Genomic DNA, 26,224 nt, shown 5'->3' with positions numbered 1-26,224 from the left:
TCGTACGTTGGTTGGTGTATTTGTTTTGAACACTCTAGCCTTCTGCCCACAACACACTTGAGGGTTAGATTTAGTGTTTCTTAGGGGGAAGTTTTAACTTTGATATTTTCTTTCTCAGAGAGGCCTTCTCTGACCCTGATAGATATGCATATTTAGTCGCATTCTTTTTGAATACTTTGTTGTACTGTTAAATTACCATGGTAATGTCTTTTGCTCTGCTGCCTAAGTTGCCAAGGTGCAGGGACTATCTGATCTGTTGCTTTAATTTATAGTGCCTGCACATAGTTACTATGTACCCAAAGAAATACCTAGAATAAAGGAGTAAATTGATACACAAGGACTATTATGTCTCCATCTATATAATGATCATTTGTAGTCTTTTTTCTTTGTTTTGTTTTGTTTTGAGACAGGGTTTCATTGTGTAGCTATGGCTGGCCTGGAATTCATTTTGAAACCAGATTGGCCTTGAACTCACATAGTTCTGCCTGCCTCTGTCTTCACGTCCTGGGATTAAAGGTGTGTGCCATGTCTAGCCATTAGTAACCTTTTAATTGTGAATTAGAATGTTTCCTTAGTCCTGTGTGTTTCTCTGATGAAATGACTGTTTTCAAAGCACTTAACATTGCCTGCCTGGATCTTCAGTCACTACCCACCCCCCCACCCCCCTTTTTTAACCTGGGTACTAGCCCTGCTTCTGTATATATACTCTTTGGATAAACTGTAACTGTGATAGAACATTTAGACTTTTGCACGACAGGCTTCATAATTTATTGCAGATTACTTTTTGTTTTTCATCTTGACTTTTTAGTTTGGGTTTTTGTTTCTTTTAAAATGCAGTGAATCTTAGAGTCCTCCTCTCTCCTTTTACTGACCAAGAGCATTTCTTACTAACACAGGACTGGTATTTAAAGCTTTTGTTTTATTTGTCTCTCTGAGATAGAATCTTAAAATGTGGTCCACACAGTTCTGTCCTGTCTCAACCACTGAGTGTGGGTGTCACATGTGTACTCTACCACACCTGGCTTGGGTGCTTGTTTTACAATACATTTTTTGTAATTTCCTTAACTCTGACCACATAGCCACCCACAGCTGAAATCACCATTTCCTGGGTCCTTGGAGGCACTGTGTGTGTATTAACTCCTATTCACATCTGCTTGACTAATGGTGAACTGTCGCACGAATTAGTAGAATGCGTTCAAGTTCTTGAGTTTCTCTTGGTTTGCACACACCTAAGAGCTAAGGAAAACGAAGCTAGTATTTGATTTATAACAGTCATCATAAGTATTATTGGAGTACAAAGTTTTTTAAGTCTCAAGCAGGTCATGCTAAAGAATTGTGTTCTTTAAACACTATAAGACAATGTCATCACACAGTCAGACAAAAAAATGGCTACTATCTTTTAGGGCTTCTTTTCAGTAAGATAGGGAGGGACACATAATGTTCTGTTTAAACCATGTTTTACTTTGCCTTTTCATGACACTGCAGACTTTTGATGATTTAAAGATAATGGTCTTAGGTGCAGCGTAGGTCATAAAGCCAGTAATTTTAATCTTACAATTTAAACTGTACTTAATTGTTTTAGGATTTTGAACTAAAGATATTTAAATGTTTTCTTCCAGAATATGGTCTTCGATTGGCCAGCCATATATTCGTAAAGGAAATTTCACAAGATAGTTTGGCAGCAAGAGATGGTAACATTCAAGAAGGGGATGTTGTCTTAAAGGTATAGTCACATTATATATTACAATGAACTAAAACAAAAAAACAAATTTTAGAGTTATTGTGTAACCTCTGCTTGTGTTTGAAGCAGTTTTGCCAGAGAGAGTAATCAGTATTTGCCATGCCTATTGTGAGATTGTGTTAATGTGAGAGAATTAAATCCTGAAAATATATATATATATATATATATATATATATATATATATATTCACCAGGATCATTTTGGTAATTGTTCTAGATACTGTTGAAATGCTTTCTAGTTTGCTTCTAGGATGCTCTTGGTGATTTAGAAAGTATAAAGGTGGTATTAGGTCTTGCAGTGATCTGAGGAGCGTGTTTCTCCCTGTAGTAGATTAGACTTTTTGTACTTTGTTGTTTACTTTTTAACTTATCCTTTCTTTTCTGTTGTAGATAAATGGTACTGTGACAGAAAATATGTCTTTGACAGATGCAAAAACATTGATAGAAAGGTCTAAAGGCAAGTTAAAAATGGTGGTTCAACGAGATGAACGGGCCACCTTATTGAATGTCCCTGATCTTTCTGACAGCATCCATTCTGCTAATGCCTCTGAAAGAGACGGTGAGTGCCCTTCTGCTGGAGGGTCGCAATTGACTGGTTAAAGTACTAGAGGGTTGGTATGTTTGAGTGAAATGGTAGTTTCCGGAATCTAAAGCCTACATGTACATGTGTGTGTGTGCTTTGTCTGTCTTCGTCACTTCACACAAATGCTTTGTGTGTTGTTCACTAGGTTTTGGTTTTATAACTGGAGATATTAATGCTTAAATCACTTTGTGAAATATAATTCTGGTTTATATCATTTGAATGCCTTATACTTTATTATAATTATTTCATGGGAAAATACCCTTCTTTTAACAGATATTTCAGAAATTCAGTCACTAGCATCAGACCATTCAGGTCGCTCCCACGACAGGCCTCCCCGCCGCAGCCAGTCACGGTCTCCTGACCAGCGCTCAGAGCCCTCTGATCATTCCAGACAGTCTCCACAGCAGCCCAGCAATGGCAGGTACTAACAGTCTTATTTACAACACAATGCATTAGAGCTATTTATACAGAAAATAAGAAGGTAGATTTTTCTTTTATTATTTAAGATTAGGTCTGTTTCTTTTCCTCAGTTTAAGCACTAAATAGAACACATTCAAGGTGCTGCGTGGTACATTTAATAAGTAGGCAAGTCAGGAAGTATTTGTTACTGCGTCAGCTCTGCCTTGTAGCACAGAGGCAGCTCTAGGCAGTACATAAAAAAAGGACATGACTGTTCTAGTTTATGGCCTTTAGGAAAGACAGCTTGTTTAGTTTGGAGGTTTCTTTCAAAATGAAGAATAGAACCCCTGTATGACCCTCCTGAATGTCTATCCAGCAGAGAGAAAGTGACTTTCCTTAAGTATCTGCAACCCTACATTGGGGTAGATCTTTATTTATAGTAACTGCAGTAAAGAGACAACTCATCCATCATGGATAAAATCACATGGACAGGCATATATAATGGAGTAATTATTCAGTGTTGAAGGAGGCGCTCCATCGCTGTCGGTAACATGGACATACCCTGATAGTGCTGTGGCACAGAGAAACACATCGTGTGATCTCATCACTGGAAGCAAAGACAGTTGACCTCACAGAAAGAGGAAAGAAGGTTGGGCAATGAAAGAAGTGGAGGAGATATTGGTCACAAGAGTACAGGTTTTGAAAACCTAATGTACATTATAATAACTAAACCTAATAATATATACTTGAATTTTAGTAAAAATCTTAAGTATTCTCATCCATATACTAATATTTGAGGTGTCTTAATTGTAATTCCCAATGATACACATATCTAAGTAGTCACATTGAACACCTTAAATGTAATTTTGTTGATTATATCACAGTAAAGTTAGGAAGAGAAAAAAATTGTCTCATAGCTGAAGAGACAGATTATAACCAGAAAGTGTTGCCTTTAGATTTATCCACATGCAGATGTTACCCAAAACCTTAGAAGTCACAGAAATTTTTAAGAGAAACTGTTTGAAGAAGGGCCAGGATCTGGACTACAGCGAGTGTGTGTCTTTAGAAAAGTGAGCAGGCAAGAGAAAACTGAGAGCTTTCAGTGCTTATTAATCATAGTACTATCTGGGATAGGGTATAATTCAGTTGGTAGAGTGCTTGTCTAGCATGCATAAGTCCTGGGTTTCATTTCCCCCAGTACCACATAAAACTAGACACGGAGCTACTTACTGCCTTACTCTTTGGCCTGCTCGACCTGCTTTTTTTTTTTTTTTTTTTTTTTAAATCTTATTGATTCTTTGTGAATTTCACATGATGCATCCTGATCCCACTTATTTTCCCATCTCCTCGAATCTACCCTCTGCCCTTGAATTCCCCCCTCCACAAAAGAAAATTTAAAAAAAAAAAAAGGAAGAAGAATCTCACTGTGGAAGCTGTGTGTGACCCATTGAGTTACACAGTTTACCCTTTAATCTATTCATCTTCACTTGTAAGTGTTCATTGCTTTGAGTCGTTGGTCCTGGTTCTGGGCCTCTGGCTCCTGCTACAGTATTGTAATGGACCCTCACTGGGACTCTTGGATATCCTGTTGTTGTTCCTGTCATGGAGATCCTGTTACTTTGAAGGGGATTCAGCCACAAATGGACATGGAGATGGCTCTCTGATGGGATATCATGGGGACAGCCGTATTAGCACATCCCTTCACCTGCAAACTGCTGACACCTGATGGATTCCACGGGGTTTTCCTTTAAGAAAAGGAAGAGTAGTAATTAGAGTCAACAATTTAACCACTTTTGAGTGAAGATAGATTCTAAATCTTAGGAATTTTCTTTTTTTAAATTGTGTTGTTTGGTTTGTTACTTTTATTAGCATATATTGTCCAAAGTACTAGGCTTTACTCCATTGTTTCCTTTCCCCTTCCAACTCCATAGTACTTCTCTTCTTTTTCAAGTCTTTTTAAAACTAAATTCCATGTGTGACTGAAAACAAGAGATGCTGTCTGTGAGGCTGTTTTATGTGTCACTTAACATGATGGTGTACACTCCTGCCTATTTTCCTGGAGGTGATGGGGTTTTGTTCTTTGTGCCTGAATAAAATTTGTGGTGGTGGGGGGCTGGAGAGATGACTCAGAGGTTAAGAGCATTGCCTGCTCTTCCAAAGGTTCTGAGTTGAATTCCCAGCAACCACATGGTGGCTCACAACTACCAGTAATGGGGTCTGGTGCCCTCTTCTGGACTGCAGGCATACACACAGACTGAATATTGTATACATAATAAATAAATAAATATTTAAAAAAATTTGTGGTGGGTGGTGGGGGAACTTTATCCTCTCATCTGTTAGTAGACAGGTAGGCTAATTCTGTAACTTGTCTTTTGGGAATAATGCTGTCATAGGTAGGAAGCTGTTTGAGTACTTGAATTTATATCTGAAAGGGATATAGCTGGGTCGTATAGAAGTTCTGTTTTTAACTTATTGAGAAATCTCTGTGCTGATTCCATAGTGACTGATAGGGTTTGTCTTTTGTTTTTTTGCAGTATTTTTGGTAACTGTTACACACTTTTTGAGTGTGAACTTTGTAGATGACGTTATGTTGCAGTGTCAAAGGCTGAGTACCCTGGGTTCTGTCTTCCTCTGGATCATGGTCATCTGTTGCTACTTTCCTTCTTGACACAAGGTCACACCTTGTAGTTCTGGCTTCCTGGAACTCACTCTGCAGACCAGGCTGGTCTGGAACTCACAGAGATCCATCTGCCTGTCTCCCGAGTGCTGGGATTAAAGGTGTGCCGTACTACTACTTCTGCTGTTGTTACTTTCTTAATGGGTAGGCAGTCATCAAGGGTGAATCAGTCTCATCATAGTATTAATTTGAAAGAGAGTTCTTTCTGTTATTGGTTTGTATCTAGAATAACAACTGGGCACATATAACTTGTTTTGAAAACTCAGGAAATATTGTTGACATTGTTTATCTTCCAGTCATGTCGTCATGTCCGCTCCCTTTCAGGAGCCTTCAGTGTTTTAGACGCAGCTTCAGCTCTTTGCCTTTTTAAGATTGTAGCATCCCAGTTCGTCTGACCAGTCATGCTTGTCTTTTCTGTCTGAAGTGACTCCCACAATCACCTGTACGCAGGAACAGTAATGAAAACACATGCTACAGTAAAAGCTCTGACTAATAGAACAGGATTGAATTGTCCAGATGTACATTTTGTACTATACTCATTTATTCCACAAACTTGACAGCTCACCTGAGACCCAAGCCATTTATATATAACACAATCATATTTATGTACCTTTTTATTGAAAATAGATGCTTCTACGATAGTTGAAAGTACTACTTTCAGAAAATTGAGCTTGTAACAGTCTTAAATATTCTCATTATTACAGTTTGTTCCTCCTGAAAGACATGGGTACATCAAACCTGAGTGCAGTGGCAGCTTTGCTGACAGTGCATGACCTAACCACATGTTTGGTGGTAATACTACACACACATATGAGCAAGACATTGCCAACCTAAACTCAGGTGTTATGCCAGGATTCAGCCCTCATAGCTGTTATAGTCTGCACACAGCATTAGAATTCTGAGAGCCTTAGCTTTAAATGACAAGATGTTTTGTTGTGGTGGTAATTAGTAGTTAATTAGTAGGAGTAGTAGTTTCTAAGCGTCTTCTGTATTGGGCTCAGAAGATGGCTCAGTGCGTAAAATTCTCGCTGTGTAAGGGGGATCTGAGTTCACCCAGGAAGCCATGTAGAATCCAGGCCTAGTTCTATAACCAGGTGAGAGGTGGAGACTGGAGTCCCAGAAGCGTGCAGGCAAGCAAACGTGGCATACACGTGGCAAGACAATAAAAAGACCCGTCTCAAACAAACTGGGAGAAGTGACACCTAATCCTCCCCAAACATTTTCATCAATTGGAGACTCAAGTATTCAAATACATGAGCCTTTGGGAGCCATTCTCATTCAGACCACCACAGTAAATAAATAAGAATTTCATTAGTCTGAAGTTACTATACAAAGTGGAGATGTTTTCATGGTATAATGAAGCATCCCGTGTAGTTTGTCATATCCGCACTGTTGCCCTGCCTTTTCACCACTTCTCTCGTACTGGTCCTTTTCCCCTTCCCAAGTGGTCTCCTTCTACTTTGATGTCACATATATTACCAGTTTAGGTTCCATGTGTAAATGGAAGCAGAGGGTATTTTCCTCTATGAGTTTAGCTTGGCATAACAATCTTTAGTGCCCTCCGCTTTTCTGCAGATGAGTCATCTCACTGTTCCTTACGACTGGGTGTGTGTTGAGGTTGGTTTTCTTGTTGGCACCTTCTGCAAACTGTGATAGTTTTCTTTAGGAAAGACTTATTACAGAGCCGTAAGCACCCCTGTTTGTTTGTTTGTTTGTTTGTTTGCTTGTTTGCTTTTCAAGACTGGGTTTCTCTGTAGCTTTGGAGCCTGTCCTGGAACTCACTCTATAGACCAGGCTGGCCTCGAACTCACAGAAATCCGCCTGCTTCTGCCTCCCGATTGCCAGTATTAAAGGCACGCACCCCCACCGCCCAGAACCATAAGTATTCCTTAATTGCATTATATGTAATTTTTTTCAGATATTGTACTTGTTTTCTTTAGTGTTAGTTACTGAAACATAATAATTTGTCATTATAGAATGTTTTCTACTATTTCATAATTGCAGTGGTGATTTTACTTATTAAAATAATTTTTCTATTTTCTTTGTTTTGCGTGCACACATGTGTGTATGTGTGTTGCGGCAGGGGGGAGTAAGAATGTATGTGGTCAGGCATGTGCCCACAGTGCATGTTTGAAGGACAGAGAACAACTTGTGGCATCCACGTCTCTCCGTATGTGGATCCTAAGACTTATACAGACTATCAGGCTTGGCAGCAGACACCTTTACCCACTGATCCATTCTTTCAGCCCTATGGACTGAGTTTTAGAAGTTTTAATCTTTTATTAAAAAAGGTTTCATATTTCCATTTTATATTTGTGTCTTATTCTAAACAAAAATTGCATATTTTATTGTTTGTAATGCCACATTTTCTTTTTCATACACACTTTGTTTCTGGCTCTGCTCTCACGTCATTCTCCTGTAGTTCCAACATGCAGGAAAAGGCAGGTAACAAGTTGTGATTCCTAAGTATTCAGTGCAGTTCATAACTGATGGCTTTTCCCCATGGCTTTTTACAACTTGATGGATATAATTGTTTTTGAGTGGGATAGATTTTTATTGATGTTCATTTGTATTATTAGCAATGCCTTACTGTAATTGCCTGGAACAGACCAGGCAAATCTGAGTTGCTTGAGTTTTCATACAAATGAATAGAGCAGATAAATTTAAGTAATTTTTGCTATTGCTTAGCAGTACAAAGACTATCGGGTGATAAAAGTCTGTGGTAGAGTGCTTAGGAAGGGAGCCTTCTCTAGTTCTGTCAGCTTCAATGATAAGAAGAAACCCAGCAGCATCGAGATCATTCCAGAATAAGACATAATGTGCTGCTCCCGAAATGGAAACACTTGACTTGTTGGACGAACAGCAAAAGGAGCCACGTGGCCAGCTCTCAAGAACCTTAGAGTGATTAGACATTCAAAGATCACTTTGTTTTAGAAAATTTGGTTAGTGATAGTGTAACAATGCTTTAAAAAAAAAGCCCACTAAAGGACCACTAAGTGCTTCTTTTTCATCAGGATGTTCTACAGAATGTTTATTATATTTACCATTTCAGAGTGAGTGGATATTGATGGTAGTGATGAACTCGGTGAGGCAGCTGCTCCTCTTAGTCCTCAGTGGTAACTGCAGTGATGTTAGGCTTTGTGCAAGGTGGTCTGGAGTAAGGCGTAGGTACACTTTCCTGCTAAGTCAGAGCCAAGACATGACGATGCTGAAGAAAAAATAGACGTTTAAAGTAAGCAGTTCTTGTATAGATGTAAAAGGTAAGCACTGTATGAACAAACTTATTTACAAATGAAGAACTGTAGAAAAGTCTTGTTGCCCTTGAGAGAAAGTAAAATCACTGTGATATTGTTCTCTGGCTGTAAAACCCACAGAACATAGCAAACTGTTTGCTCTAGATAGTATCAAAGTGCATGATAATTGTACCACCAACAAAAGCCTAATGCATCAGTCAGGAAAAGGATCTCTAAAATTTAAGTCTTTCAATTGTTTCTTATTAAAATTAAGTGTTTGGGGCTGTCTTGTTATTAAAATTGTCTGTTTTGGGCTATCATGATGGTTTATGGATATATACACTTACCATCGAATCCTAACAGTCTTTGTTGAATACCTAGAACCCACATGCTGAGAGGAGAAAACCACTCATAAAAGTTGTCCTCAGATCTTCACATGCATTTTGTGGCATTGAACCCCCCTCAAAACCCCACAAAATAATAGGTGTAATTTTTTTCTTTTATTCCCATAGAATTTACATTTTTGAACAGCAAAGATTCTGTTCCCCTTTGAATTTGGGTGGACTAATCTGTTGTGATCGAGGACTACTAACACAGAAAACTCTACTGTGCTTGTTACAGAAGTGGAAGGCCCTGAGTGTGGATCCTTAGCACCCATGGAAAAATTCTCTGGTGTAGTGACTTTGGGGACACAGGCAGCCAGAACACTGGGGCTCACCAGCCAGCCAGTCTAGCCAAATGTCTGAATTCCAAGCTCAATGAGACACTATCTCAAAAAAAAAAAAAAAAGTAGAGAGTGATTGTAGATATCAACCTCTGACCTCTGCTTGCACACATGCCAGCATGCACACAGGGACAAGGGGTCTCTCTCCCCCTCAGCTTTATGCAAAGCAGTGCCATCAGATACATATCCAAATTGTTCCCTGAAGCTCTCTTTCATTCAGAATGAGTTATACTTCATATAGCTAACTCCCCATCCAACACACACGCACTCACACATGGCCAGGTCTGGTGGTTTAGGCCTCTGATTTCAGCTACTTGAGATACCGGACAAAAGAATCCATCACAAGTTCAAGGCCTGGCTACATCACTACAGAGCAAGCTCAAGGCAAGCCTGCATAACTTATTGATGTCTTTAGTATAGGTCTGTTGAGGATACAGTGCTAGAAGTATGAGGGGAAGCTTCATTAGTGGGCAGCTTGGCATAGCACAGCACTTAGGGTATGATCAGCGGAGTGAATGCAGTTCATGGGAACAATTTAAAGAACCAAAAAAAATTAAAAAGGAGAACTATAAAGCATTGGCTACTAAGAAGTAAAGATAAGTCTAAATATAAAAACTACAGACACAGAGCACTGTTTCTTCACCAGGCTCTGAGATGGAGTGCCAACAGAAGAGGCAGCACCTTGTGTCCCAGGCCTAGGGTGGTGCACTGTATCTTTCTTGGATAGGGCCCAGCCTCTGTTCACTGAACTGTCAGAGAATTTATAGTGTATTCGTTGGTAAACTTGCAGGGTTTTTGCTACCTAGAGTGTCTGGGAAGGACATTTGTGGGAGGCATCTCATTTGGAAGCCGTGTACTACACAGCTATTTGAGAGTAACTTGGATAAGCCACTCACTACCAGGTCCAATGCTCACTGTGTAGAACCATTCCAGGGGGATGCAAGCCAAGACCTGAAGGGTCTTCAGGCCCTTCTGCCTGCAGATTTTCACTTATTTTTCACTTATTTTTACTCTTTGCTGATTTGATTGATGTATGTGTTAATTTGCTACTTTGTCTATATAGTTGATAGGATAAAGAACTTATTCCCAATGAGTACATTTATGTGGAGTGTAAAAATTTCTTCAGACTCTTATTTTATACCTAGTTTTTAACAACCATTTTATAGGGCTTTTAGCCAACCCTAAATCCCTCACTCAGTGGGACCGTGCTATATACAAGTTAAAAAAACAACAAAGCAAAAACAGGTCAGCAAGATGGTTCAGTGAACCAGTACTTACCAGGGAAGCCTGGTTGACCAACATTTAATCCTTGGACCCCCTTATGAAGGGCGTAGGGAAATCACTCCACAAAGTTATCCTCTCATCTCCACATGTACACCATGGTGTTGGTGATAACTCACACACAATGTGCATATGCACTCACAAATTCACACAAATACATACTTATCTATACCCTTCTGAGGAAGAATGGAAAGCCTTTAGACGGGTCTTGCTAGCTCTTTGGATCCTGATGTTTGCTTCAGGGCAATGAAGAATGTGGTAGATAAATATGGCTCAAAGCCTACACTAAGTTGTACATGCATTCATGTGTGAATGTCTGCATGAGCTATAACATACAACTTGTAGGTGTTGGTTCTCTTTCTGCCATGTGGGTCTAGCAATAAAGCTCGGGTCATCAAGTTTGGTTGCAAGTATCTTGACCCACCAAGTCATGTTGCCTGCCCCATCCTAGTTTTAATTACTAACTTTGGTAACTGAAAACATCCCTTTCCCCTGGTTTAGAAGTTGCTTTGTTTACTCTGTTTTCATGAAGTGTTTTCCAAAATCACCCTTACTCTCCTCATGTTCTTACTGTAATAATTAGTCTCCGGAGCAGAGAGGAAGAGAGAATTTCTAAACCTGGGGCTGTCTCAACTCCTGTAAAGCATATAGATGACCATACAGCCAAAGCAGTGGAGGAAGTGACAGTTGAAAAAAACGAGAAGCAAACACCTACTCTTCCAGGTGAGCATAACCAAAAACACCTTTGCTGTCAGCAGCAGCTGTCAGCTGTTTGTAGACAATTTGAAAGATGCAATTATTGTTACCAATGTGAATTTTCTGTATATACCTTCCAGCTTTTTTCTTATTAGGGTAAGAATTAGTATAGATAGTAACCTTCATGAATGTTTTTACTTTCTAAATATAAATTATTTGTGTGTTACAGCTGCTTGCAGAAAGTAAGGCTATTCCAGCACTACTCATTAAAGATAAATGTCAGAGTGCTTGCCAATTGTTGCTAGGCCTGGGTTCATCACACTGTACAGCAGGATGGAATGGGGGAATATTAGATTGCCTTCAAAACTTTAAAAACAAAATTATTTAATTCTCTTGTGTCTGCCTTACTCTAGTTGGCTAGTGGCAGGAATGTGGATATTAGGAAAGAAGTTTTTGCAGAATGAAGAATGATATTGCAGAGAAATGTATGGACGCTTTGATAATTATCTCTGTTACTCTTCTTCCTGCCCTTATCTTGTGAGGCTTAAGTAAGTCCTGTACAATTTAAACTTTCTTTCTCTTAGAACCAAAGCCTGTGTATGCCCAAGTTGGACAACCAGATGTGGATTTGCCCGTCAGTCCTTCTGATGGTGTTCTTCCTAATTCAACTCACGAAGATGGGATACTTCGGTAATGGAATTTTCAAGCCACACTGTCCTTTGTGTTTGTTAGACATTTCTCAGCATAAGAATTGAAAGTCTTGTTCATATAGCATTGTGTAGTGCTTGTACAAAGCAACCTTTTGTTTTTTTAATTCCCACATTCTCTTACCTATATTCTTAGATCAGTAGTTAAAGAGTAAGATAGCAGAATATCCACAAGCTTTCTATGCCCTAGCATTCCCTAGCATTCTTAGAAGAGAGAGACCTGTTGACCATACCGGCATCTCAGGCTGCTGTCTGTTCCTGTGGACCTCCTGTGGTGTGACATGCTATGTACAGAGTCCTGGCACAGTACCTAGTAGCACATCTTCAGTTGTACCTGCCTGGAGGAAAGTGATTTCTGGTTGAAAAAGCTGTCCCAGGATTAGCTTGAGAGTCCATACCATTTGTTTATTAATGTATAAGTAGACTTAATATAAATGTTGCGAGCAAATTTTAAGCCTTCATAGTCTTTAAATTTGTTCCTTCTGTAACAAAAAGGATATGATGTATGAATACCTGAAATGAGCACATTCACTAAGGTGCAGTAGACCAGGAACTCTCTCCACCCCTAGTATTTTCCATACAGAAAATAATGCACGGGTGGATAGCTTCAGAAGTAGGTGAGTAGCGTACAAATCTAAAACAGTAGATTTTTTAGTATTAGTAATGGATGATTGAAACACACACACAATGAAAAGGCCTAGTCTTTTTTTTCCCCCCTTGGGATTGCTTGAAATTGTAGAAGATAGCAAAGAGCTGCATCTCTGGAAATGCAAAAGAAGACTTGAGGATGTCCATAGTATTAGTAGCTGAGCCGTGAAAGTCTTTGATTTAAATATAGTTAGTGAATTTGAAGGAAAAAAATAGATAGGTTTTGTTACTACATATAGTTGATACAGTGCAGAAAGGGCAGAGTATAAAACTTGTCATTTTCCTGAAACTGTCATCTAGCATTGCTTTTCAAAAGCCCGATTTTATCTGAGCTCAGATCCAGTCAGCCACTTTATGACATTCTGAACTAGTCAGGATTAGAGGAGGAGGAGGCTTTTCAAGAAAATATTTAAAAGATCTGTGTATCTGTTCTTTTGGGTGAGGAATCCAGGAGATAACTTTGACTTGGTTAGTAAGTAGAACACCAACACAACCAAAGGACTCAGACCATTTACAAACATAGCTGATAAATACTTTCAGGGATGGGCCAAGAGTGTCAGAAATCCTGACTGAGTGTGACCTGTCCAACCTATGGCCTTTTGACTTTTATGCCTAACTGGTTTATTCCAGGTTTAAAAAAAAAAAAAAAAAAACAAAAAAGCCAAACAAACAAAAAGCAGATAACCAGGCATAGTGGCAAGTCTTTAATCCCAGCAGCTGGGAACCAAAGGCAGGCAGATTTTTGTGATTTGGAGGTCAGTCTACAGAGTGAGTTCCAAGACAGCCAGGGCTACACAGTGAGATTCCGTTTTGTTTTGTTTTGTTTACGTTAAAAAAAAAAAAGAAAAAGAAAAGGAACAAAACCAGATCAGATCAATAATGAGTATTATAAAAGCTATTGCAGCTTTTGACTAGTTGGTTCAAAAGGACCAGGATTCTTCCTCAATTCGTTTGTTTGTGTATGTGACTGTAGTTTATTTTGTGTTAGATTTTAATAATTAGGTAATTGGTTAACATATTAAGAGGAAAGACCTCTTTTGTGTGCACTTTATATTGAGAATAATGAGAGTGAGGTAGGATAGTTGTTGAGGAACTATAGACGACGACGAGAACTCACAGCAGCGTGGCACACATTCCCTAGTGTCTTTCTGCTGGCTGTTCTTTGTCTTAAGTGCTTGCTCCCTCCTGCGTAATAGAGGGAAAGAGGGGCAGAGATGGATGTAGGTCTAATTGAAAAATACAGAATAATCTAATGTTCTTATTACTTCAAAGTTAAAAGAGCTACAGGTTAATGGAACTAACAGCAACCCACCAATGAGCAAATTTTAATCCACTGCCTATTGGTTGTAGGGATTGTAACAGATTCTGCTTGTACATTTTGTCATATTAAGAAAAGTACTGAATTTTATGCATCAGTTTCTTTTACTTATATTAAATGAGACTTTCATTTATCTACTGGTAGAAAAGTGCTTTTTTGTTTTTTAGCTATTGGGAATTTGTCATATATATCTTCTCAAGAATAGGGAAAATATTTTTGCAAGGAAATTATAAAGTAGTCATAAAAAGTATTATTTCTCCATCAAATTTAGATATTTCAAAACTTACTTTCTAATAGGAAATTAGTAAGTTTATTAAATCTGGTTTGGGATTCTAATACTAGGTTTTATCCAATAAATGAGTGCTATGTAGGGGACTTTAGAAATGATGGTCCTTTATTCCTTTCTGAATGTAGTTGTTGCTGTAGCAGCCTGCTGTGACTTTTAACTGTTTGAAATGAAATATCTGTTTTAACAGGCCCAGCATGAAACTGGTAAAATTCAGAAAAGGAGATAGTGTGGGTTTGCGACTAGCTGGTGGAAATGATGTCGGAATATTTGTAGCTGGCGTTCTAGAAGATAGCCCTGCAGCCAAAGAAGGCTTAGAGGAAGGTGATCAAATTCTCAGGGTATGTCAGTATGTCATCTTACGTGGATTCAAAAGTCTTAGATCACCAGATGCCAGGCATAACAGACTGACCGTTGTGATTAGATTATAATTTATGTACAGTCTCTTGAACCACTTAAGTTTCACATTACGAACTGATTGGCTGTAGCTTGTGTTAGACTGGTCACCTGCCATTCTGCCATTTTCTCTTGTTTGCTGCTTCATTAGTTGTTAGTGATTTTTTTATTGGTCATTGGTATTCACAGAACCTATAAGGAAACCAAGTTTTAGATCCCTCTACTGTCTACTAAATAGTCTTTTAAAAGTTAAGTTAAACATTTTAGCTGTCAAGACTGCCGGAGACCACAACTTGGCGACCAGTAATTTTGGTATTATTTTCCATGGGAGTGTGTGGTTTTCATTGTGGTTCTGGCCTCTCGGGTCATCCATATTTCAGATCATGGCTTAGATCCAGGAGGATGGGATATATTGGGCAGATCTGTAACTTGCTTGGCTTTGAACTTTCAAACCCCACATGGAAGGTGGTCATTGACAACGGTCAGGAGAACAGGGGCTAGATGTAATTTCCAATGTGCTTTTCTCCTCTTCTCTCCCTTTCCTTTCCCTTGGCTGTGTTCCTAGTAATGATAGTGTCTTCATCTGTCTCTCACTTCTGTATTTAGAGGATCCAAATATTTTTATGTATTCGATCTGGTTGGTAAACTCTTCCAGGTTTTAAATCAGAACATCATCCTATCTGGTGTGGGTTGTACATTTCCTGTTTCCGCATCTCCTCTCTTTGCTGCCTCCAGTCTGGTCTCTCTTTGCTTTCAGCCTCCTCCTCCTCCTCCCTGTGCTGAATTGAGTCTCCCATCTGCTCTACAGTCTTGCAGCTTTGTCCATCTTTTCTCTTTCCCTCTTCTGATTCTGTCTGGTTCTTCAGTGTCTATTTCTCTCTTTTGCTGTTGACTCATTCAAGGGGTGGTTGAGTTCCTTCCTTGCCTTTGTTTTTCTTTGTTTTTGTTTTTTAAATCACTGGGGCCCTACAGTATGACTTTAGCCACTACCCAGTCTGAGTTTTCCTGGTCATCACTGACCAGTGTCAACTTTGCCTCATGTTTTCTATCGTTTCTTAGACGCATTTGCCTGTCGATCCTCAAAAGCATTCTCCCTGAGATTCTGTCATGTCACTGAAGCTCCTGGTGCCTTGACTTGTGTGACTTGGGACTATATCAGTGTTGCCTGCACCTCTATTGCTTGGCCTTCATCTCAAGTGAGCAGCCCACAGCCAGAACCTTTTCCCCTGGTGCAGTTTCCTATACTGTGGCCTGTCCCCGTGGCTGCATTCGTCTAGTCCTCTTCCTTCCAGAGTCTTGTCCTCATCTCTGACTTAGCACTCTCTTCTGACACTGTATTAGGTTCCTCCTGGTAATGTAGCTCTTGTCCTCCTTGCACTTAATCACATTTGAATGCAGCATGATGATAATGCTGACTGACTATATTAGAAATTCCAGCACTTATTTTCTTACTATCCCATGATCCTGTTTTGAGGTAAATGGGGAATAAATACATCATCTAAGGGCAGCTTCTTAATAGCTCACTTTGGGTTTTACATGAAAGTAAGTAGTGCATTTTGACTATTTGCCTTTTGGCCTTTTTGTTATTATTGTTGTTGCTATTATTAGTGGAGAAGAAATTCCCAAAGGTAGTAGGAGAAAGTTTCTCCTGTTTCTAATCCTGCACAGTTACTGGCGAAAATTGTATAGATTTCATTTCAACTTCATTTTGGAATGGAGGAATTTACTAATCTTAAGTAAATATCGACTTGAGATTCAGAGCCACCCCTACAATGCTACTGTTACAAGGACACCATAATACATACACTGTCTTTCTGATTGTTTTGTGGGTATGTCATTTCCTTTTCAGCAATTAGTAAAAAAAGAAAAAAAGTTATATGCAGAATGAATATAGAATTTTAAATCTAGAGATTTTAAGTGCTAAATACACATTATCATTTTGGGTCTAAATTACTTAGATTTGTAACAGATTATTTTAAACGTCAGGTTATATTATAAATGCTCTGAATTTAAATTTTTACTCGCCTTCTTATTACTTTGTGTCTGTTTATTTTAAATTAGAGAATATTATACTCTCCAAAGTTAAAAAAAAACTGCCCTGTTAAATATATATAGTATTGTCAAATTAGATAGACTTTGAAAATACTTTCCTGAGTAAATAAACACATTTATATTCCTAAAAACAGCTAGCTTAAATTTGTAAAATTTTTATTTTAATAGGTGAACAATGTAGATTTCACAAATATTATAAGAGAAGAGGCCGTACTTTTCCTTCTCGACCTCCCTAAAGGTGAAGAAGTGACCATATTGGCGCAGAAGAAGAAGGATGGTGAGATACTGTCTGAAATGGAGAGGATTAGCCTATAGAAGTTGGGGGCCTTTCAGAGGGATTGACTCGTTCAAAGTAAATAAGTTGTTCAAAGTAAATAAGGCCAGGTGTGGTAGCACACCTATAATCCCAGCACTCAGGAGCCTGGCACAAGAGGATCACTAGTTCAAAGCCAGGCATGATGGTTTCCCCCCAAAATTCAACCTGGTATGATCATTTAGGCATTTTATCTCAGTACTTGATTGGCAAAGGTATGTGGATATCTGTGATTCAAGCCAGGCTGGTCTACATAGTAAGTTCCAGGACAGACAAGACCACATGCTGAGACCTTATCTCAAACAAGACAAACCATTAAAAAATATAGTTCAGAATAAATCATTCCTAGTAATGATTGAGTTTGTTAATCTCAGGAAGTTAATTTTATTTATTTAAGGTTCTACAGTCTACACTATACTCATTAACAGAGCAAAATAAATAGGGTTAGGGTTAGGGTTAGGGTTATCTTCTATAAGTCATAGAGGAATATTTGTTTTATTAGTTATTAGAATTAAAGAAAAGTGTATGTGGATAACATCTAAGTTTTGTACTAGTGTTTTTTCTAAGCAATATACAGACTTATTAATAACCATTTTAAACTTTCTCTGATATTTTTTCATTGAAAATTGAGGGGTTTTGTTTTTGTTTTAGTTACTCATGTTTTGGGGGCTACCCTGTTTGTTGTTCGATATTTCAGACTATGTCTTGTATCCATACAGTAGATGAGAAGCTGTAGTACATTCCCCTGCCTGCTCCAACACACTCCATTTTTGGGGTAGGGTGTTTCATGTGCCCACTTAGCCTGGAACTTACTGTGTTGAAGGAGTTGGTTGATCTTGAGCACCTGATCCTCCAGTCTACCTCCCCGAGTGCTGGTTTTATAGGCATGAACCACCACACACAGCCTAGCATTGTTCAGTTGGAACAAACAAAGTCTCCTGGCAGAGTTGAGGAATAAATTGCTCTTTGGAACATTTACAGATAATTAGACGCTATAACAGGAGCAGAAATGGAACATATTTATCTTTTTCTGTATTATCTTATCATGTGCAGAACGGAGGGAGCATTTTATGAGGTAATGTTAAACAACAATGAGGTGAAGTAGTTCCAGACACAGTGAGAATTGAGCACTGATTGGGTATTGTATGTTGACATGGGCATTAGCAGGAGCATCTTCACATAATGTCTTCTCTGCAAATTAAATGTTTTATCCCAGTAAGTATTGATTAATGTGTTTCTTTTGATTTCTTAGTTTATCGTCGCATTGTAGAATCAGATGTAGGAGATTCATTCTATATTAGAACTCATTTTGAATATGAAAAGGAGTCTCCCTATGGACTTAGTTTTAACAAAGGAGAAGTGTTCCGTGTCGTGGATACCTTGTACAATGGAAAACTGGGCTCTTGGCTTGCCATTCGAATTGGCAAAAATCATAAGGAGGTAGAACGAGGCATCATTCCCAATAAAAACAGGTATGAACACTTGGAAATTCTTATACTGTGAATTAAATAAGTGGTGATATATGCTTTCAGTCTCATTGAGGAATTTGGGGAATACAAATTCATATGTTTCATTATGTTTGCTCACTATAGTCATAACTAACTTAATCAGTTTATGTAAACTATTTTGTTAAAACTGTTGAGATATGAATTACATGTGATGTTCTATCCCAAATTTTGATATTCCTTTTCATTTCATTGTGGCTTTTTTTCCTTACTGCATTTTAAATACTTTTGTTTATGTTTCTTTTTTCTTTATTAGAGCTGAGCAGTTAGCCAGTGTACAATACACACTTCCAAAAACAGCAGGTGGAGACCGAGCTGACTTCTGGAGATTTCGAGGGCTTCGTAGCTCCAAGAGAAATCTTCGAAAAAGCAGAGAGGACTTGTCAGCTCAGCCAGTTCAGACCAAGTTCCCAGCTTATGAAAGGGTTGTTCTTCGAGAAGGTAGTTCATTCCTCTACCGTGATGTCTATCTTTTCATGACAGTATGTTTCAGTAAGTGAAAATTATAAACCATGTCATCATTTTTTTTTTAATTTTTCACCTAATTTCTCTCCAGCTGGATTCCTGAGACCTGTAACCATCTTTGGACCAATTGCTGACGTTGCCAGAGAAAAATTGGCGAGAGAAGAACCAGATATTTATCAGATTGCAAGTGAGTAGATGTGGGCTAGCCCCGACCTTCCAACAGCACTGACCTTTGATAGGCTGCAGGGTGTTTCTTTTGTTTGTCTAAAAATTCCTTCAAAAGGGAACATCTGAACAGTCTCACAAAAATACAACTTTTTTGAGAATTTTGCACTTTATGTTGTTCTTTTAATTTGGAGGAAAGGCAGAAGGGGTCTTTGTTCTCCAGTTCCCTGTAAGAAGGAGGATCACTGTTTTTGAAACTGTTTCTTCCTGTGAAAACTGCCTAGCCCATGATCTTGTTGAACCTTCGCAGCGATGCTATGAGCAAAGGGTCCAAATACCTATTTGTGAAGTTGAGCCGTCTGGTTAGTGTGCCTTAGTGGGGATGTGCTAAGCATTGCTGCGTGTCTGTTAAGTTTGAATTTCCCTTTGATGATCGCTAGTGAATGGCAAAGCATGACCTTCATCCCAGCCTTTGTGACCGAATGCAGTGATTTTTAGTCACTGCTACAGAAATGTGTAGGCAGGGTGACGTGTGCCAGTAGACCCACCTGACAGGGAGGCGGCACCTGAATGGAGGCGCTAGTGTGCCACTCCATTCTCTGAGGATCAGTCATGGTGGCTGAAATAGACAAACTTGGTCACAACCTTTGGCTTGCTTTAAATTACATGTGAGAACTGAAACTGCGGTCTCCTCACATCTTCACTTATTGTGAAAGTTAAAAAATAATTTTGACATATGCTACCACCACCCCAATTCCACCTCATTATAATTCCTTCTATCCTTTATATTTTCAAAGTTTAATTTTGTGGTATTTTAAAAATTTTCTTTTTCTCTTTAATAAATAATAAAATATTTTCTTTTTATTGTTTTTCTTGCACCTTATGACTTGACTACTTTTTTAAATAATCTTTTTATTTTACATACCAATCCTAATTCTCCCTCCCTTCTGTCCTCCCACTCCCCCCTCCATCCACTCCTCAGAGAGTGAGTCAGCAAATACTTTGACTACTTTTTTGTGTATAGTTTCTGTCGTGTTTCTCAGTGATTTATTTATGTGGGGATATGGCTTCTCCCATACTTATTTCAGATTTTCTATAGAAAGGAAGAAACCATAGAATATGAACATTATGTCTGTTGATTGTGGGTACTACTGTTTTCCAGAGGATTGTGCCCACTGTCTTTTGTTATGAGATTCTCATTAACATTTTAAAGTTTACAACATTAGACAATAAGCACATTACATTTTTTTATTGCTTTTAATTTGTTTTGATGATTGGGGTCAGGGGGCGGAGATTAGAGACAGGGTTTCTGTGCATCTCCACCTTTCCTAAAACTCGCTCTCTAGACCAGGCTTGGCCTCCAACTCACAGAGATCCACCTGCCTCTGCCTTCCGAGTGCTGGGATTAAAGGTGCGTGCCACCACCGCCCAGTGCTTTTGATGAAATTTAGTGAAGATACTTATTTCCTAAGTTAAGACAAGTGATAATAACATTTGAGCAGATTAAAAAAATATTTTCCCACTCACTTTTTTCGGAAGTCTTTTGGTTAAGAACCAAGTTTGTGGGTTTTATTTAAATTGAGGGAAAGCGAGTGTGAAGGATTCCAGAACTTGGCTTTAGTGTATTTCTATATTAAATAATTAGTATGTTTAGGATAATACATTAATCTACGCACATGCCATCGCACACACATACACACGAAGGTTCAGATAGCCTGATTAGAAATGCTCTCTCTTCTTTGGTTTTTCGGGTCCTGGTTTCCTCTGTAGCTTTGGAGCCTGTCCTAGAACTAGCTCTTGTAGACCAGGCTGACCTCGAACTCGCGTCTAGTTGGTCTTGTCTTGCCCTGCCCCGGTGAAGCTCCTTCTGACATTACTTGTTCCTTGGAGCCTGTGGTCCTTCCAGACCTCTGCCTTTTCTACTCTGAGAGCCTCTTCCCTCCCCTTCCCGTTTCCCTCTGTGCAGAGTCACATGTGTCGCTGTAGACCTCTGTGGTGGCTGTTAGGAAACTGATCCCAGCGTGTGAGACATACTGTTATGAGGAAGGGGAGAGGGCTGCCAGGATGACGCTTAGGCTGCCTCTCAGCCATTTGCTGCTGCAGCATTACTGCTGGTCTCAGCCCCTTAGGTAGCTTCCCCATGTCAGGGTGCCACACAGATGAGACCATAATTTTTGTGTCACTGCGGAAGATGGTGGGAAACTAAGCCTTATACAATAAGGGGGACAAAAGCATCCTTAAGCCCATAAGCTCAGGAATTTTTAGGACCTATTTTTTCCCCCCAGAATATTAATGGAATAGAAGGAACACTGAAGAAAAAGTAAGCATTTTAAAACCCAGATTAAAAAAATGTTTACATATTTTGTTTGTAGCAAGTTTATTACAATTTCGCTCTCCTGGCTTTAAAAGCAAAGTAATCAATATAATTTTTAAAATCATCATCTCTGGTGAGGTATTTATTTATTAAATAACTTTTTACTTATATTCTACTTACTTATTGTTTAGCTTATGATTTTGTGATGTTACCCTTTTTTTTTAAGTACCACGTCAAAGTATTTATCTTGATTACTAAAGTTCTTGGGGGATGCCTCCTTAGTTTTTCTAGCAAAGCAAGTGCATCATCTTTCTTCTATTAATCCTGGTTCTGTTAGGAAACATTGTCTGACCTGGTATAGGGGGTACCTCTTAGCAGTTTCCACCCTTTGTGATGGAAGCATTTTTGCTTTTTACAGTAGATGAATGGGGCTTTCCCTGATGACTTGCTACTGACCTCTAGTGGATAGAATGCACACTGCTAAACATGCTACAATGTACAGCACAGCCCACAACCGGTGTTATTCTAGCAAGTCTGTATGCCCAGTTCTTGAGAGATTCTGATATGATGTTTTTTTCCTGTCTTCATGAATAGAAAGTGAACCGCGAGATGCTGGAACTGATCATCGTAGCTCTGGCATTATTCGCCTTCATACAATAAAGCAAATCATAGATCAAGTAAGTTATTACAAGTCAACCCATTCTTTATAAACAGTAAAGCTTATGTTTTTGATGAGATTTAGTTTTTAATAAAGAGGAATTTTCCAAACTGGTGTAGTCTAAGAAAATTAAGCCCTTTCTGTAGAGAAGCATTAATTCTTTCAAGAACATAGTCCTGATCAACATCAGTAGAGCCTTTGTTACTATAAGAATGGTGGTGTTCGGATGCAGTTGGCAGTCTGTTGTAGCAGTGCAGCTCAGAGTGTTTGTGTATGGAAGGAGATGCCAGGAACATTAAGTTGTTTGTTTTTTTAGTTGGACTGGATATTACTAAATTAACTTCATATTACAATTTTTTAATGAGTGCTCCTGAGTCATAGCAATCACAGGGTTCAGCTAATACTGAAGTATAGTAGAGTCTGTGGCTTTTTCAGAAGAGAATGTTTTTTAATGGTGTTTTGTATCTTCATGTGTATTTTCCTTCCTGTCTCTAGGACAAACATGCTTTATTAGATGTAACACCAAATGCAGTTGATCGTCTTAATTATGCCCAGTGGTATCCAATTGTTGTGTTCCTTAACCCTGACTCTAAGCAAGGCGTGAAAACAATGAGGATGAGGTTGTGTCCAGAGTCTCGGAAAAGTGCCAGGAAACTATATGAACGATCTCATAAACTTCGTAAAAATAATCACCATCTTTTTACAAGTGAGTATGTTATTCAAATGCTGATGCTTTTATGATCTCTGCTTAGAGAGCTTACTGTTAATTTGAAAACCTAAAAATGTTTGGTTGAAAGGAAAAGTGTAATGAATGCCTAACTAAAAACTTGAAATAGTTGTATTCCTCAGACTGCTGATAGACAGGGCTGAGTGATCTCTCCTCCCTGTGGCCATGTTCTAACCATAAAACTACATTGTTCATTCATTTGCAGCTACAATTAACTTAAATTCCATGAATGATGGTTGGTACGGTGCCCTGAAAGAAGCCATTCAGCAGCAGCAGAATCAGCTGGTGTGGGTCTCTGAGGGGAAGGTATGGAGCCTCCTATTACTTTTTATACTTGTTAAATTTCACAACTAAGGTAAATGCCTTTGAGTTGCCACTCTTTTCTTACTAGCTAAATAGTTGTAAATAATTTTGGAAAAGCTAGCCTTTATAATGCTTTTTATCATTCCTGTGTAGCAGTTATAAAGTGGAAAGCTTGTTCTAGTCCCTGTTTAACCAAATGACTAATCTAGTGCGGCTCTCTGTTAAACACTTATCTGACTCTGTCCCTGTCTGGCTGGGGGGAGACAGCTTTGAACCTGGCTTCAGTTTCTTCCCCTGAAGGGAAAGGGATTTATAACCTGAGTGAGGAGGGCTTTCTGTAAAGACAGGCAGTGTGTGGGAAACACCGCCCCCCGAAGGCTGTCAGGAGTGTTGTAGGAGCCACCAGCCCATTAAATTTCTAGGAAACATTGAAAATAAACACTGTGCCCTCACATTTTACCATAGGAATTCTCTCCACCTCTCCCAGTGGCACCTACATTTAACATCCGTACTACAACCAACTGGGAAATAGTAAAATTCGTGATCTTTTTCTGGCTTTGAATTTTGTTTTTACATATACCCAATGGCTAGTTAAAGTAGCTGCTTTCTGTTGTTAGCCTGGTATATAGCAGTCTTGGGTGGGAAAGTTCTATTTATTTGTTTGGAGAGACAGTTGCTTCCTCAAGGTACACTGTTAAAGGAGTCTTTGTTTTTAAAGTCTTCTGCCTTTGTCAGATTCATGTGATTGTTAGGGGATATTAAGAGTCCTCTGGGTTTTTGGCTTGTTTTCAGTTAAGTTTTTCTATTGCCTTGTTAGTTTGAGTTCCATGTTTTGCTCCTGCATGCCCCCTCCCTCCTTTTCTCTGCCTGGCTACTGTGCAGATGCTCTGGCCATGCATGCTGCATGCTTAGTGAGTCCCTATCCAGAAACATGTGACCTCTGCGAGAAAAATTGCTAAACGTTTACAGCTAGAGGTAACATGATTGTTCTCACCTATAATAAAGCATCAGAATCATAATTGCTCTCATTGTGCACCAGCTTGGGAGATGGACTGTGCAGATGATGTAATAGGCCACATGAGTAACTCAGTGTCAGCTTGGACACTGATAGGAAAGTCACAGTGGACAACCTCACTGTGCCACTTCACAACAACACACCAGGGCTTCCTTGGTGGCAGCTGATGGAGGGATTGAGTCTCTGTGCTAATCATCTGCGGCTGCACAGCTCTCCTAGCAGCCTGTGCCAAGTAGAGTGCTGGTGCCCTTCACTCTTGAGCTGAGTTCTTAAAGTTAGTCTGTGCATTTGGTATTCCCCGGATGCACAAAGTTAGACACACCTGCCTGTCCGGTGAGTTAAGTCACAAAACCTTATTTTCAATAGTTTCTCTTTGTAATACTTTTGTATATTTAACTTGATTTTAAAATAAAAGAATACCCCAACTTTTTATATAAGAAAAGATACAACATTTAATACTACCTGGTTTGATGCATTTCATAAATCAGAGAAGTCATTCCAACTCAAATCAGACTTGATTTCTCTTCTGCCCCTTCCATCCAAAATACATTTTATCAGAATGGACAGATTATTGAAGAAAATAAATTTTTCATTTTCACCAACTTTCCTGAATTAACAATTTTGACTTAATTGCCACAGAGTTACTTTTTTGTAAGATCTGACACACTCTTTTTTTTTTCCCTGTGAAATCAAGAAACATCATCCTGAGATTTTCTTAATATTAAGATACAACATTTCCTACTTCAGAATAGCCATGGCTTTTGCTCACTTCTGTATTTCAAGAAGCTAGATAGATCAATGGATTCAGTGCTTCTTCTGCAAGCTTTAAATCCTTCCCAGCAGGTTAATGATTAGAGTAGATGACAAGAACACTTCTCTTCAACAGTAGCCATTCTGGGCGTTGGAGATCAGTGGGAGAGAGTCTCCTGTAACTGAGCACAGCCCAGGGTGCTCTGCCCTTAGCCTGACACAGAGCCTTCCCTCGTCTTGCCACCAGGGCAGTGTTTGAGGTCAGTCTCTCACCGAAGCAAGTGAGGGTGTGAAAAGCACTGAGGAGACCTGGCTCCCAAGGTCATGATCTTGGCACAGCTGGTTCACAGAGGTGCACCACACCTGACAGTTACTCTTAGTGCATCTGCCTAGAGAATGAGTCTCAACACTTCTCACAGAGTAGTCCGTGCTGTAATGGAAGAAATCCTTGTGATTTCAGGATTCTAATTGCATCACTTCTCATGCAAGATCTTCCGAGACTGCTGTTTAATCCTAGTACTGTTTCAAACTGGTATCCTGTGAGTCTGCTGATTGCAACCAGTAGTTCCCTTTCCCTCGCGTACTTCTCATGTTCTCTCTGATCTGCTCTGAAGCTCATTCCCCCCACCCCACCTGTCAGGAATTAACTCGAGTCTTAGTCCCTTGCAGAAGGGAAGTGTGCCAGCTTTCCTTTCTCATCCGTCGCTAGCTACTTCTGTGAAAAGAGAGTCTTCTTAACCGAGACGGCCGTCCTGCAGGTGATGGCTTTCTGCTATTTCATAGAAGCTTTAGAGGCTACATGCCAATTCAGAAACAAAATCTGCTTCCTAACTATAAATACAGTATTTCTTACTCAGCTTACTGTGGGTTTATTTTCATGGTTGTTCTCACAAGTACTGTTCCGTCAGTGTGCCCTTGTTTGTGTGAGCTTGGTTTAATAGCATTCTCTTTCTTCGCCTTGCTTTTGGATGAGAAGCTAGTGACTAGGTTTATAACTATGTGTCATGGCAGAGTTCCTTCCTGTTCTCTGTGGCTATGCGCTAGATTTGTCCTAGCTAGTCAGCCACTGTTTGATCACCCAGGCCCTTCTGATCTCGGGACGCTATGTGTATCTGCATGTGTGCTTGTACAATCTTCTTGACTTTCCTCATCAGAAATTTCAAGAAATAGATAACGATTTCTCCAAAGAAAAATATTCTTTTCAATCTCTCTCGTAAAATAAAGGCCATCTCTTAAAGAACTACTGAATAAAATTTTTGATTTACTTTT

At 39.1% G+C, this 26,224-nt stretch overlaps 1 protein-coding gene across 5 annotated transcripts in view; it reads left to right on the top strand.

Annotated features, from left to right (window-relative positions):
- Tjp1 (tight junction protein 1) overlaps positions 1-26,224 on the top strand; it is a 74,218-nt gene that overhangs the window by 29,441 nt on the left and 18,553 nt on the right. For all 5 annotated transcript variants that reach the window (XM_038313536.1, XM_038313535.1, XM_038313534.1 and 2 more), the window contains exons 6-18: positions 1,620-1,723; positions 2,131-2,299; positions 2,597-2,744; positions 11,221-11,360; positions 11,918-12,023; positions 14,483-14,633; positions 16,909-17,017; positions 18,306-18,525; positions 18,815-18,999; positions 19,115-19,210; positions 22,097-22,179; positions 22,656-22,866; positions 23,093-23,193. In XM_038313536.1, coding sequence (XP_038169464.1) covers positions 1,620-1,723; positions 2,131-2,299; positions 2,597-2,744; positions 11,221-11,360; positions 11,918-12,023; positions 14,483-14,633; positions 16,909-17,017; positions 18,306-18,525; positions 18,815-18,999; positions 19,115-19,210; positions 22,097-22,179; positions 22,656-22,866; positions 23,093-23,193 — 1,823 coding nt within the window. The remainder of the gene's footprint in view (positions 1-1,619; positions 1,724-2,130; positions 2,300-2,596; positions 2,745-11,220; positions 11,361-11,917; positions 12,024-14,482; positions 14,634-16,908; positions 17,018-18,305; positions 18,526-18,814; positions 19,000-19,114; positions 19,211-22,096; positions 22,180-22,655; positions 22,867-23,092; positions 23,194-26,224) is intronic.

This window comes from Arvicola amphibius, chromosome 12 (assembly GCF_903992535.2).
Source record: "Arvicola amphibius chromosome 12, mArvAmp1.2, whole genome shotgun sequence".
Lineage (NCBI taxonomy): Eukaryota > Metazoa > Chordata > Mammalia > Rodentia > Cricetidae > Arvicola > Arvicola amphibius.
Note: the sequence above shows the minus strand (reverse complement) of the source record. Positions and strands in the feature narration are given on the sequence as shown.